Source organism: Megalobrama amblycephala, linkage group LG17 (assembly GCF_018812025.1).
Source record: "Megalobrama amblycephala isolate DHTTF-2021 linkage group LG17, ASM1881202v1, whole genome shotgun sequence".
NCBI lineage: Eukaryota > Metazoa > Chordata > Actinopteri > Cypriniformes > Xenocyprididae > Megalobrama > Megalobrama amblycephala.
In genome coordinates, this window is record NC_063060.1 from 41,259,352 (window position 1) to 41,273,470 (window position 14,119).

General features: G+C 36.0%; 1 protein-coding gene across 2 annotated transcripts; it reads right to left on the reverse strand.

Annotated features, from left to right (window-relative positions):
* Window positions 1-3,941: 3,941 nt before the first annotated feature.
* si:ch211-284o19.8 (protein lifeguard 1) lies at window positions 3,942-13,966 on the reverse strand. 2 transcript variants are annotated; one of them, XM_048164744.1, is made up of 8 exons: window positions 13,823-13,890; window positions 10,708-10,744; window positions 10,390-10,619; window positions 10,227-10,294; window positions 9,934-10,134; window positions 6,232-6,360; window positions 4,583-4,726; window positions 3,942-4,456 (listed from the first exon to the last, which is right to left on the reverse strand). In XM_048164744.1, the coding sequence occupies exons 3-8, from the start codon at window positions 10,616-10,618 to the stop codon at window positions 4,304-4,306; spliced, it is 924 nt and encodes a 307-aa protein (XP_048020701.1). In that variant the 5' UTR covers window position 10,619; window positions 10,708-10,744; window positions 13,823-13,890; the 3' UTR covers window positions 3,942-4,303. The 2 variants fall into 2 exon arrangements, with proteins under 2 accessions (XP_048020701.1, XP_048020700.1); XM_048164743.1 differs by lacking the exon at window positions 10,708-10,744 and having other exon boundaries at window positions 13,823-13,966.
* Window positions 13,967-14,119: the final 153 nt, after the last annotated feature.

Genomic DNA, 14,119 nt, shown 5'->3' on the forward strand with positions numbered 1-14,119 from the left:
GTTTCTCTGTGTAAACTGATATTTACTTATGTAAATATCGCTTTCAGTTTAATTTGCATAAGAATGGTTGTATGAACAATTGACAGGATTCTTTGAATAGAAAGTTAGATGAATAGAAAAGAACAGCATTTACTTTGGGTAACATCTTTGATGAGAAATGCTCAAACCAATGCATTTGATATAGAAATATAGTGAGTTACAAGGAAGAAAATGTAACATTTAAGCACCACAGTGCACCATTTAATGTGGAAATACTGGATCTTAGTCTAATGCAAATTCTTTGCTCCAATAGCAAAAGAAAAAATACATGATAGTGTTTTCACGACTTTCCAAAAGAGGGAAAAAACATAGAGAGATTGATTACAGCAGTCAGAAAAGAGAATTATGTGAAATTTGCCATCACTCCATTCGCATTGTATTAGAAACGCCCTCGCAGCATCTGCCAAGGTAATATAACACAAAGTAAAGCGATATAAATGTATACTATTTTTTTTTTACATCTTTCTCCATGCCTACATTTTTGTAAACAGTTACTAGTGTTCAAAAAGGGTTCACATCATGTCTAAATGTAATCTAGGGTTGCTGCAGGGATGTGCTTGATTGAATCCAACACAAAAAAAGAAAAAAAGAAAAAAACAGGTTTGTCTAGAATGGCTGGTTGAAGTACAACCTTAACACAGTTTACAGTAGTTCACCCTGAAGGCATGTCATTTCAGACTTTTTTTTTTTTTTTTTTACGGTGAACAGAGTTTTGAAGTGAAGTGGTTACAACTGCTTTTTCAAACTACACAATTTTATTCTAAAAATCATCTTTATCCATTGATGGCCACCAAAAGTTAAACTGCATTTTTTATTTGGATGTAATCTATAAATCATATATCAATTTTCCCAGTAAATGGCTATTTAATGTGTGAAATGCACAGTATTTGACCTGAAGGATTCCATCTTTGCTTTATGGGCACACAGTTTTGGAGACATGCCATGTGACTGGTGAATAATCTGTCACTGGTAAAACATCTACTATAATATAATAAAAAACTTGCAATTTATATATCGCTTGGTTTTAGTCAGAATACACAGTTACTATGGCCATCAATGGGTAAATAAGCTTGTTTGTTTGCATAATAGTGTAGTTACAGCTTCTACCAGCAGGGGGTAAAGCTGGGCATTGAGATAATGACAAAGAGGATAACTTTCTTCAGGTGTAAGATAAAGCTGTTTTCTATACAACTCATATCTGTCAATCTCCAGAAAGGACAAAACACCATAAAATCACCATGAAAGTATAGTCCATCTGATTTGTGCATTGAATTCCAAGTCAATGTAAGTTATTTTTCTGAAAATTGTCCCCTTCTTTGTTCATTTATTTGGAACTTGACACATGGAATTGTAAACTGTCGTTCTATGGAAGATTGTGTGAAGATTCTTTAGAATCTTTCTTTTGTGTTCAGTGAAAGAATAATGGACAAAGATTTTGAATGACATGAGGAAAGGTTGGCTACACCCTGTACTACAATGAATATTATTATATAGGAGACATGAAGCAAAGCTAACATTGGATTTGGACGTGCCTTGATGCCTTCCTACCTTGAAATGTGTACTCCAGAGGCAGCATTTTCCAGACACGGTGTTAATATGTGGCCTTGTTAGGAGATGATCGAAGATATTCACGTCACATGTGACTGGTCATGTTTTGGCTCATCAGTGTATAGCTTTAAGATTTATGAGACTGATTAGAAACATCTTGTTTGAGAAAGTGTTCATGTCTTTTGACTGTGTCAAAGTAAGTAGAATAGTATATTACTTTATTATTGTTAATAATCAAAAATAACATGTATTTTATTTATATGCAATATATGTAGGCTTAGTAAGGAATAATTGACGATGGGCCGTTGAATTACTAGAAAATAATGCACACTTGACAGGTTACCTCGGGTGAGCATTATTTTATATTTTAAAACAGTTAGTTCCTGTCCTTCATTCTGATCAATAGTCAATAGCTGTGTTTTATTCACGATAATACACAGCTATGACCGCTTCACCCAACGGTTCTGTGTATCACTACACAACACTCTTAGCAACCACTCTTCACAACGCAAACTGTACGTTCTCAATTGACCCTTTGCCGGTTTGATTGACAGGCGATCTAACCAATCATAACGCTGAATCCGCCATTTTGTCCGACAAAGCAGTCAGGAGTTAGAAGATTAACCTTGGTGGACTTCAACTTGAAAAATGATGTGTACTGATGTCTTTCCGCATTTGAAACAACATACCTTCTGATGTTCATTCATGTTTATTTGATGCTATAAATGAACTAGTAGGACGAGATGATCGGTTCACGAGCCGCTTGAGGTGAGGCGCTACAGCGATCTGTCACGACACATTAAAGAGCCACAAAGCGTTTTTTTTTATTCAAATTTCTTTAAAAAATTACAGTTTGAAAGCTGGGCACCGAAGATATACTCTTCAGGATCAAGGCTGTATTTTTTCCTGCCCATCACCAACTGACAGTCCACTGCCAGGAACTACAGGAGAGGGAAACAGAAATATTGATAACAATGAAAAGCAAATTTATGTCATGTACTTTCTTAAGCACTTGTAGCTTTAAGTTTGTGATGATCAGTATTTATGGAATATGGGACTTTGTTTAATATCATAAGTAACCTGCTCTGTCTTGTCTGTCGACGTGTTGTCAGTGTCCTCTTTGCTCTGCGATGTATTTTTCACTCTGTGTGGCGTGACAGCGCCATGGCTTGTCAGACAAAGCAACAGTAACTAAGGGTCTTTGCGAAAGGTCAATTGATATTGTTCATTGAAGCTTACTGCATTATTTAGAAGAGTATTGTGAGAAGAAGATCGAGTGAGTGAGTTTATTATCTGCATTCAGATTTAGCATTTTCCTTCAGGTCAGTCACTAAGTTCATAATAAAAAATCTGTTTAAATGTATTATCTTGTCCTTTTAACAGTAAAGGGGTTTTCCCGTGACTGACAGCGCTAGTCAAAGCATTTGTCAGTTGCACCTTGTTCCGTGTTCACAACCATTCAGTCTTTTCAATGTAAAGGTCTTCGTTACTTTGCTACTGACTCCACTTCGCGTTGTGCCTATAACAACGCCCTTCAGCCTTGACTTATTCACGATACAGCACAGCCTCTCATACCTTATTGCTTACATAATTAAATGGACCGGTGTCAATTATTCCACGTATGGTTACCACACCTCAAGACATTGTTCAGATGTTGTACTTCAAGACATTTGTCAGGTTTTTGTCCTTAAAATGCTCTTTTCTTACGCATCTCATCCCACGCCTCCGTGCTAAATCCAAAACGTAATTGTTTCGCAATGGATGCTTGAGCCTTTGATCGAATTACCCGAGTCTGTGCATCTCCAGACAATGTTAGGCATCAGCATCTTTACTAATAGCGAAACTGTACGTTTATCTGCTTCAAGAACAGCGGCGTTATTACCTCGCTGGTGAGAAATGTCATTTAGCTTTAAGATGCTTATCTATTTAACTGATAAAATCATCAAAGCAGAGCAGACAGCAAGTTCCTGTGCTAGTGTGTGTCCGTACTGTATGTGTGTGCATCTGAGTGAGAGAGAATCTGCTTTCTGTACATAATAAAACGTAGTTTTGTTGCAAAAACAAAACAAAACATGGAAATAATATCTAATTTTTATCCTATTGTTTACTATTTGCTTGGCAGTGTCATTGTAGGTTTTGGTTCTTTTGCTGTTGTAGGCTGTAAGGACCTTTGAAATAACTGAAATCATTTGGCGAAATGATATGGAATTGTAATGCGGTCAAGAAGAACTACTTTAGCCGTGTGTTTGCCTGAAAATAATTAGAACGTTCGTCAACCAATCAGATTCAAGCATTCGACAGCCCTGTAGTAGGTTTTAGTATATTTTTCTTTAAATATGCATATTAAACATATGTTTTTTTTTAATAAAACAGAATTTATTGATTTCTTTAAAGCATAAATAAGAGCGAGCAGTCACATTATTACAGGGGTGTATAAGTGTTAAAGTATTGGGTGTTTATCACCATAGACATATAAGTTTTTAAGGGTCATTTAGCAGACTTACTAAAAGTTCTTGTGATCAACAAATGCAAACAGTGCAATTGATCTTTTAAAGAAATATAACTTCTAACAAATAGAAACAACCAGACACAAGCAGCAGGGGCAGTGAACAGTAGAGGGATCATAGCAGACATGTGACGTGAGAATACTTGAGGTCGGAAGGTTGAACATCATCAGGCATGTGCAGACTTGGAGTGCCACAAGATGTGCATGCATTTAATTTTTGGAGCCTCCGCTCAAAATCAAAAGTATGTAGAGGAATATCATAATGATATCCAGGTAGATAATTAAGGCACCGAAGATATACTCTTCAGGATCAAGGCTGTATTTTTTCCTGCCCATCACCAACTGACAGTCCACTGCCAGGAACTACAGGAGAGGGAAACAGAAATATTGATAACAATGAAAAGCAAATTTATGTCATGTACTTTCTTAAGCACTTGTAGCTTTAAGTTTGTGATGATCAGTATTTATGGAATATTGATTATGCTTTACCATAGCGTAAAGAAGGGCTCCCAGAAAACCGTAGAGAACTTGCAGAACATTGGAGTAGAAAAAGATAGTGAAGAATCCAAACATGAGAAAGTTGACGGACAGTATAAGCAGAATGCCGTTACAAATGGTGAAGTCCAAACGAGTCTGAAAGAATCACAGCAAATCAGAATGACCTAACTGAAAAGTTGTTTTCCACTGAGTTTTCTATAATCTAATGCATTTTAGAAGAGATTTGGTGCATTAAGTTGCATTTATATTCAAATGAGCTTATGTCAGATTAGTGTAATTTAAAGCAGGGTTTTAGATGTCACTGACCCCCATGTGTGCAGAATTTTTTTTTTTTTTTTCCAAGCACATTTTACCAATTCCAATCCACATCAATCTTAATAACTACTATTAATATTATTTTTAATCATTTATAAGTGATATATAATTGTTCATGAAGGCTGGAAATGAAAAATGCCTTATATTCAGGTGTGCAGAATTATTAGGCAGGTTTTCTTTTACAGGCAATTTATCTTCCAAAATCTGGCAGTAAGGTGTGGGAGTTCACTTTTAGTCCATCTCTTATCCTGAAATGTCCGTCTTGCAGAGATGGACTAAAAATGATCTTCCAAAACTTACTGCCAGATTCTGGGAGATAAATTCTTCAAACAGTGGTACAAGAGGATGTGGTGTTGGTCCTTCAGGAGTCACTCTCAAGCTGTCTGTCTATAAGGCCTATAAAAACCCTGTCTTCATGTATTTTAAAACACTTTAGCTTGTGATTTTTATTAAGAGTGGGTCATTTTTTAGGATTCTTTAGCTAACCTAAGTCTCTGAGATCCTGACACCTTGCACTCCTGGAGACTCCGGGTAGGTTGCAGTTCTAGAAAATGGTGGCGCTGGGGACTAAAGGGTTCCTGATGGTTTCACACTTAATTCTTCACCTTAATTCTTAATTCTTTTGAAGATAACATGTATCTTTTCTTTTCCACCTGTTTTTGTATGACCCCGCTGTCCCGATGAGCATTTTGCTGTCCCTTGGTCATGCTTTAACTTTGCAATTTCTAGTATTGCATTAGTATTGCGTCCTTCTCATGAGTATTTAATAATTTTTGACTTTTCAGTCTGAGTTAAATCTCTTTTTTGGCTCATTTTGCATGTAAAAGCAAACCTGCCTAATAATTCTGCACACCTGAATATAAGGCATTTTTCATTTCCAGCCTTCATGAACAATTATATGTCACTTATAAATGATTAAAAACAATATTAATAGTAGTTATTAAAATTGATGTGGACTGGAATTGGTAAAATGTGCTTGGAAAAAAAAATATGATCAGAAAATCAACTTGCCTAATAATTCTGCACACAGTGTATAATCATATATAGTGCAAGGGACCCATTTTCATGTATAAAGGCCCAATTTATACTGTGAAAAATTAACATTATAAAAATATGTAAAATTAATTTGAAAATATTTAGTTTTTCTTACTCATTCTACTCATATATTCTAATGAATTTCCATATTTAATTTAATCAAAAATATATGTATTTATTTATTTACATTATTTACATGTTTTTTCTCTAAGCCTTTGCAACGGTCCCCCTAGCACTCCCTTGAGGACCCCAGTTTGAAAACCCCTGATTTATAGAGAAACTGAACATACCTGGGCAGAGAAAATGATGATGGTGAATGAGATGACCAGAGTTGATCCTAAAGCGATGACCACAGCATCTGTGTTGTGATATGAGGCTACAGTTCCCACCATGTAGGACAGACTCAGCGTGACCACTGACTGCAGGCAATACAAGGACATGTTGCATGAAAGGTTAAATAATTAGTATGGAGTGCACTCTGATTTCTGAAGAAGATTTGAAAAGGGAACCATGTGTATCTAACGATTATATTGATGGGAGGCCATTGAATCAAATTTATTTTCTTTAATAATTTATTGTTTATTAAAAATTGCAGAACCAACTGAAAACACACGTAACCTAAATAAATAAATAAATAAAACAAACATTTCTAAAATTATTATTAGAAATGGTCATCGTGATTTGGCCAAGCAAGACATGTTCCTGGATCAAAATATCTTGTTGAACATTCCTGTCAGAAAATTTAGTCCTAACCCAGAACTTATCCCTAAAATCAGAGGGAAATGATAGGTGAATAACACAAATGTAGACCTAACCCTGGTTGTAAGCCTAAACTTGACATAAACAAATGTAAACATGTCCTTCAAATCTGATTGGTTGATTGGAATGTTGTTCCAGGATCGACAAAGATGTTGATAAACTTTTATACAGACTATATAGGCCACTGCACTTCATACGGAGGAAGTACAGGCTGTACCAGTTTGTCATAGAATGGAAAGAACTTAATGTAACAAAATGTAATGGCTTGACTTAAGGGAAGAAGTTTTGTCCTGGGTAAACCTGTATTATAGAATGTCATTAAGTACACTTTGGGGAAAATTCAAGAGGAACCAAGAGGAGGAACCAACTTGGTAATAGTGCACTGAAATGCTGCCTTTCAAAGTAAGAGAGTTCAAATCAAAGACTATCCACCTTATTCTTGACTAACCTATTGCGTTTCGAATTATGGGTTGCACTTCCGGTTTGGGGAACTTCCATTTTAAAAGACTGAAAGGAATCATTTAAAATCATATTGGTTGCCCTACAAATAAAGCTTATCCGTCAATTTTTCTTTCATGTTTTATTTTCAGACATCATGAGAATAATGTAACGTTTGGTATTTTAACGTAACATGTTATAACAAGAATATCTATGCTGAGAGCTCTTTTCAGCAGATGCTTTCTATCCTCGTGATTATTTTCTTTTGTTCATTTGCATACCGCTGTAATAGTCTGAAAAAGGACAACATATGCTGCACATTTGTGGTCTGTCCTAACGATATAATTTACGATATATCCCATTAATAAATCACTGGAATGCATGAAGAATCTCTCGTTTTTCTCCTCAAAGCCTCACGTCTCTTTCCAGGTAAATACAATTTATTATCTGTAAAAATGATGGAAATCACTTTGAAATAGTATCACGTAATGCTGAAGTTCATGAACATTTTTTATTAAGGAACATATATTACATAATACAGATATATCACTATAGTTATATTTAACCTGACCGTTATTGCTGAAAAAGAATCGCGCTTTTTCATGGCCTGTTGAAAGTACCTTGTTCCCAGATCCCCCGGACGTTGCTTTAAGGTCCGCGTTTGGTCCGCTTTGTAACGTTCGCTGGCGGACGTTTTAACGTCCGCGTTGTCCTTTTAACGTTCGCTGCGGACGTTCGGGACGTTGAAGCGTGAGTATAATAATGTCATCTAATTGTACCCAGTTTAAAAAAAACGTATTGCCTTAAAAATCCCTTTAAACATGATTCATCTGAGTGTTTATAACAACACTTGTTTTACAAGTAGAATTGAATGTTACAGAAAAGTCTTGTATTACTTCAAGTTTAAACTTAGACCACATTATTATATTACAGATTGACTTTATGAATACAAATGACAGCTTTATGATTTATTATTATTATTATTATTATTTTGTGCATTTAAGACAGCATGTACCATTTTTTTGTCACTGTTACCATACTTCTCTGGCATTTTAAACATTTTTATGAAATGATATTTCTCAATTTTTTTTCAGCACATGCAGTCAGAGTTACAGAAAAAAGATAATGAAAAAAATAAGGAGATTATGTGTTTTTTTTTTTTCGTAGAAATATTGAATTATGTTTTAATTATGCATGATTTGCTATAACAATGAATATTTGAAAAACAGTTATAAACAAGTAATGCAATCCTTTACATCTTAATTCTTGAGTTTAGCGAATTCAATGAATCACTCCTATTGTTTTGAATACATACACTCTAAAAAATGGGAGAAAGGACAAACCCAACCATGGAACTGCACTGAGTTTGGGTTGAAACAAAGATTTTTTAGAGTGTAGGACTACAGATATACATTTTTTATACAATCAAAGAAAGACGGTTGACAGTCGCTGCTTCTCAAGTTTAGCATTGTAGACCAAAGAAGGATTATGAATGAATCACATTATTTAGGAGAAACTGCAATGTGCAATATGGCGGAATATGTCCATGGTATATTCACTAAATTAAGCCTTAAAAGAGCCAATTGCTGATTGATAAAGTCATTGCGTCACTGGAAATAGGAAGAAGGTAGTCAGCTGCAAAATAAGAGATTTTTGTTAAGGTAACGTGACACAACACCAGGGTAATATATTTTATAATATTTATTCAGAAGCTTCGGTTCCCATAGAAACCTAATTTTTATAATTAAAAAACAAATACTGACTCGAGCATAAGACTGCACATGCGCATTGGATCTTCAACCTACTAACTAATTAAAGTCTAGCCTGAAAAAACATAGGCTTTTTTAATGTGGGATAATAAGAATGGGACTATTTAAGGTAAAAAGTGTCATAATAACATTTATGAGAATGGAAAAGCAGTTTGGAAAATAACATGTCATACCCATAAATACCTGATTTTGTTTTTAAAAAAAAAATACTGATTTGAAATATGTAATTTAATTGGGAGTTCGCCGGCTGCGTCGAAGCTTTTATTGAGTTTTCTCTTTCGTCGGTCGATTTCAGGATTCTTGTAAAGTTTAAATTATATGACCCATTCAAGTTGTTGTCCGTCGCGGCTGATAAATAGTACTTGGTCTTGGATGCCCGAAATAGAATGTGTTCTGCCCGAAAAAAACTGAGGCGTTGCAAATATAACACACACACACACACACACACACACACACACACACACACACACACACACACACACACACACGGCCAACAATTATGCTGATTTACTATAAATAAATAAATGTATTTTTCTCCTTACAACGAACAGACTAAGAGGACTTCCTTTAAAGGGACTTTGATAGAGTGCAACAGTGCCCGTCCAGTTTTTTAGTGGCCTTGGTTCTGGAAATATTTGCCAATTCATTTTTCTCAAGGGGATTTAAAAAAAAAAAGAACTTCTTTTAACAGTTGTAAGCCTCGAACCAAACGAACCAGCAATCGTACATGAGTGATTGATGGAGATTTCTCTGCATCATGGATTATGAAATTTTCCCCCAGGAAAAGTTGAAATAATATAGGCTGATGACTTTAACGAAAGCATATACCATTGATTGATTGTCTTGAAGGGTTTATAGGTTACCGTTCCAAATCAATTCCCCAATGGGATTTGTACTTCCGGAACCTGACTGTTGCACTCTATTCTGATCCATACGTGCAACTGTAGGAGACTTTTCTGGATTTCAATAAATAATGTTCTACATGTAATGCAAAGCATGAAGACATATTCACACACAGACACTCACCAGTCCAATCAGGTTCCAGGGATGTGTGCGACTGAATTTGGTGGAGAAGGTAAGACATAAGGCCACCACCATAAAGATAATGTATGAACTGAGGTACACCCAGATGCTACGCTGAACTGCTGCCTTGACTGTTTTTGAGAAGGTGAACACACAGACTACAGTGAACGTGACTAGTAGCTGAATCGTTATCACACTGAACACCTGTGTGGGTTAAAAGAGAGATTGGAAATGGCAATGAGGACCACCGTTCAGAGCAATCATTATGGTAGCAGGTAAACGACAAAGATGCTCACCTTTCTGATAAACGCTTTCCGAATCTTATCATCTTCAAAGGCTGACACAATCTGATTTTCCTCAGCATCTGTATTACAGAAGAAAAACATTATTCTTGGTTATCGTGCTCTAAAATATCTCAAAAGTTGCTTTATAATAAAGTAAATGTTAAATTGAGAGTACCTGCTAGATTTGGTTCTTCTGTTTTGATGACACCTGCCTCTTCTGGGGGCAGATCAGGTTGGATAACGCAGACTTGTACAGGAATTGGTTGGGGGTACATGGCAGGGCCCGTAGGATAAGGAGGAGGCATGTATGGAGGGGGAGCGTACATCGGTGCTGTCGTCGCATGGCTAGGGTCACTCTGAGTCATAGAGTCATTCGGAGATTTTTGGTTCTCTACGTCCGTCATCCTAAACAAGATGGGACTGCATTGTCAGAATGTCAAAACAGGAAAGGTTATTTGACCCAAAAATGAAGATTATGTCATCAATTACTCACCCTCATGTTGTTCCACATCCGTAAGACCTTCATTCATCTTCAGAACACAAATTAAGATATTTTGATAAAATCCAAGAGCTGTCTGACTCTTCCATAGACAACAATTTAACCGACACTTTCAAGGTCCAGAAAGGTAGTAAAGACATCATTAAAATAGTTAACATGACTGCAGTGGTTCAACCTTAATTTTATATAGCAATGAGAATACTTTTTGTGCGCAAAAACAAAACAAAAATAACTTTATTCAACAATTCCGTCTCCTCCCTGTCATTCTCCTACACTATTTACATCCAGTACTTCCAGGTTCTACATCAGAACTTCGACTCACTATTGGCCAAAGCTGATCACGTGATCAGCACGACACATGTGTGTGATGCTGATGCAGGAGCTGGCGTTCTGACATAGAACCTGGAAGTGCTGGATGTAAACAATGTATGAGAATGACACAGAAGAGAAGATATTGTTGAAAAAAATTATTTTGTTTTGTTTTTGCGCACAAAAAGTATTCTCATTGCTTCATAACATTAAAGGGTTAGTTCACCCAAAAATGAAAATTCTGTCATTAATGACTCACTCTCATGTCGTTCCAAACCCGTAAGATCTCCGTTCATCTTCAGAACACAGTTTAAGATATTTTAGATTTAGTCCGAGAGCTTTCTGTCCCTCCATTGAAAATGTATGTACGGTAGACTGTCCATGTCCAGAAAGGTAATAAAAACATCATCAAAGTAGTCCATGTGACATCAGTGGGTCAGTTAGAATTTTTTGAAGCATCTAAAATACATTTTGGTCCAAAAATAACAAAAACTATGACTTTATTCAGCATTGTATTCTCTTCCGGAATCTTTCCATTGAATTGATTCCATTGAATTGATTCCATTGAATTGATTCCATTGAACTGATTCCATTGAATCCTTTCATCTGTCGGTGTTGGTAATGCACTTTTACGTCGCCGTGGTTGTTTTTGGCGATTAGGACATCCGCAACATTTTGAAGCATTGAAAATACATTTTGGTCCAAAAATAACAAAAACTATGACTTTATTCAGCATTGTATTCTCTTCCGGGTCTGTTGTCAATCTGCGTTCACGACTCCGCTTCTTCTTCTTCTTCTTTCCTGTTTTACGGCGGTTGGCATCCAGCTTATTGGTGCATTACCGCCCCCTTCTGCTCCGGAGTGTGGTTCACGACTCCGCAGTGACGCTGCTGATGTAAGACGCTGCTGCTGACGTGTTATCCGGTGCGCCAGAGCTTCGTTTACAGTCTGAGGGAGACGCACGCTGTATTCAAGCTATTCTACATTGTTTGTATTTTGGTATTGCTATATTTTTTAAAATGGTGCGTAAGTGTGCATGTCGCGGACGTCCTAATCGCCAAAAACAACCACGGCGACGTAAAAGTGCATTACCAACGCCGACAGATGAAAAGATTCAATGGAATCAATTCAATGGAATCAATTTCAATGGAATCAATACAATGGAATCAATTCAATGGAAAGGATTCCGGAAGAGAAGACAATGCTGAATAAAGTCATAGTTTTTGTTATTTTTGGACCAAAATGTATTTTCGATGCTTCAAAATGTTGCGGATGTCCTAATCGCCAAAAACAACCACGGCGACGTAAAAGTGCATTACCAACGCCAACAGATGAAAGGATTCAATGGAATCAGTTCAATGGAATCAATTCAATGGAAAGGATTCCGGAAGAGAAGACAATGCTGAATAAAGTCATAGTTTTTGTTATTTTTGGACCAAAATGTATTTTCGATGCTTCAAAAACTTCTAACTAACCCACTGATGTCACATGGACTACTCTGATGATGTTTTGTTTTTATTACCTTTCATGGACATGGACAGTCTACCGTACATACATTTTCAATGGAGGGACAGAAAGCTCTCGGACTAAATCTAAAATATCTTAAACTGTGTTCTGAAGATGAACGGAGGTCTTACGGGTTTGGAACGACATGAGGGTGAGTCATTAATGACAGAATTTTCATTTTTGGGTGAACTAAACCTTTAAGGTTGAACCACTGCAGTCACGTCGACTGTTTTAACGATGTCTTTAGTACCTTTCTGGACCTTGAAAGTGGTGGTTAAATTACTGTCTATGGACGAGTCATAAATCTCTTGCATTTCAGCAAAAATATCTCAATTTGTGTTCCGAAAATGAACGAAGGTCTTACAGGCGTGGAACGACATGAAGGTGAGTAATTAATGGCAGAATTTTCATTTTTGGGTGAACTAACCCTTTAACATAGGGGTAGGTGTGATTTTTAAGTGTGAAGGAAAAGGAAAAAGCATCAGTGAACAGGAAGTGGTGGTTTCTGCACTGTTTGTTTGTTATTGTGTGGTTTGTTATAGTTCAACAGCTTTAGATCTAGATTTAGAAATATATTGAAAGTAAACCTGATGGTAAAAACACAGAGATAAGATGTGAAATTTGCCACTTTAGTAACATTTTTTATAATTTCCTTCACATCTAACTACAGCTATCTGTTAGCACACTAGAAAATTACAGATAGGTGTGTTTGATCACGGTTATTGGATCTCAAGGACAAGAGATGTGTTAGCATATTAAACATATGTTTGCCAAAAAGTATAAATAATAAGGTAGCACTTTATTTTACAGTCCTGTTTCGCATGAGAGCATTTTCAAAAATCACTTTCATTCCTGATTTTTTTCTACAACTTTCCCATTAGGTGATTGCACAGACAGTGCTTTAAACTGCAAATGTGAAGTTGTATCACTCTATAATGTTTGTATATTGTTTTACTGTTCACCTAAATCAGTACTATTGCAGTTCATTTGAATTAGAAATGCTAAGTGGATTACAAAATGGGTCAAACCCCCAATTTGTTGACTAAAATTTGAGTAGAGACATTTGAGCCATTAAATGCACATTCAGTGTTAAAAGCTGGCGTTTGTTCTCATTGTTCTAATTTGTATTTCAGTTGATGTTATCACTTTATTCTAAAGAGTCTACAGATTATAATTAGATCAGGTTTACTTTACAAGATAATTAGTTGTTTTCTCTCTATAGAACAGTTTTTGCATGGATATTTAACTAATTTGATCATTTTTTATATTAGACAAAATGGGGAAAAATGCTTACCTTCTCCTCAGCGTTATCTTGTTTGAAGTCTAATCACTCCAAGCTCTCTGATGTTTAATGCTTCATCTTTGTTTCACACAGGCTAAAGTAGCTTCCACATCCTCCAGTTACATCATTTACAAAAACCCCTGTGTGGAAAATCTGCTGTGAAGAAGTTCAGATTTCACACGATTGACCAAACATCTCTAATGTAAAAGTTCTCCCATTGGCTTCCTTTCTCAGTGCATTTTTGGTACATTTTTATGAGTACACCGTTAAATAACAATGCAATTTTTAAGCAGTTGTATTTTACACAAA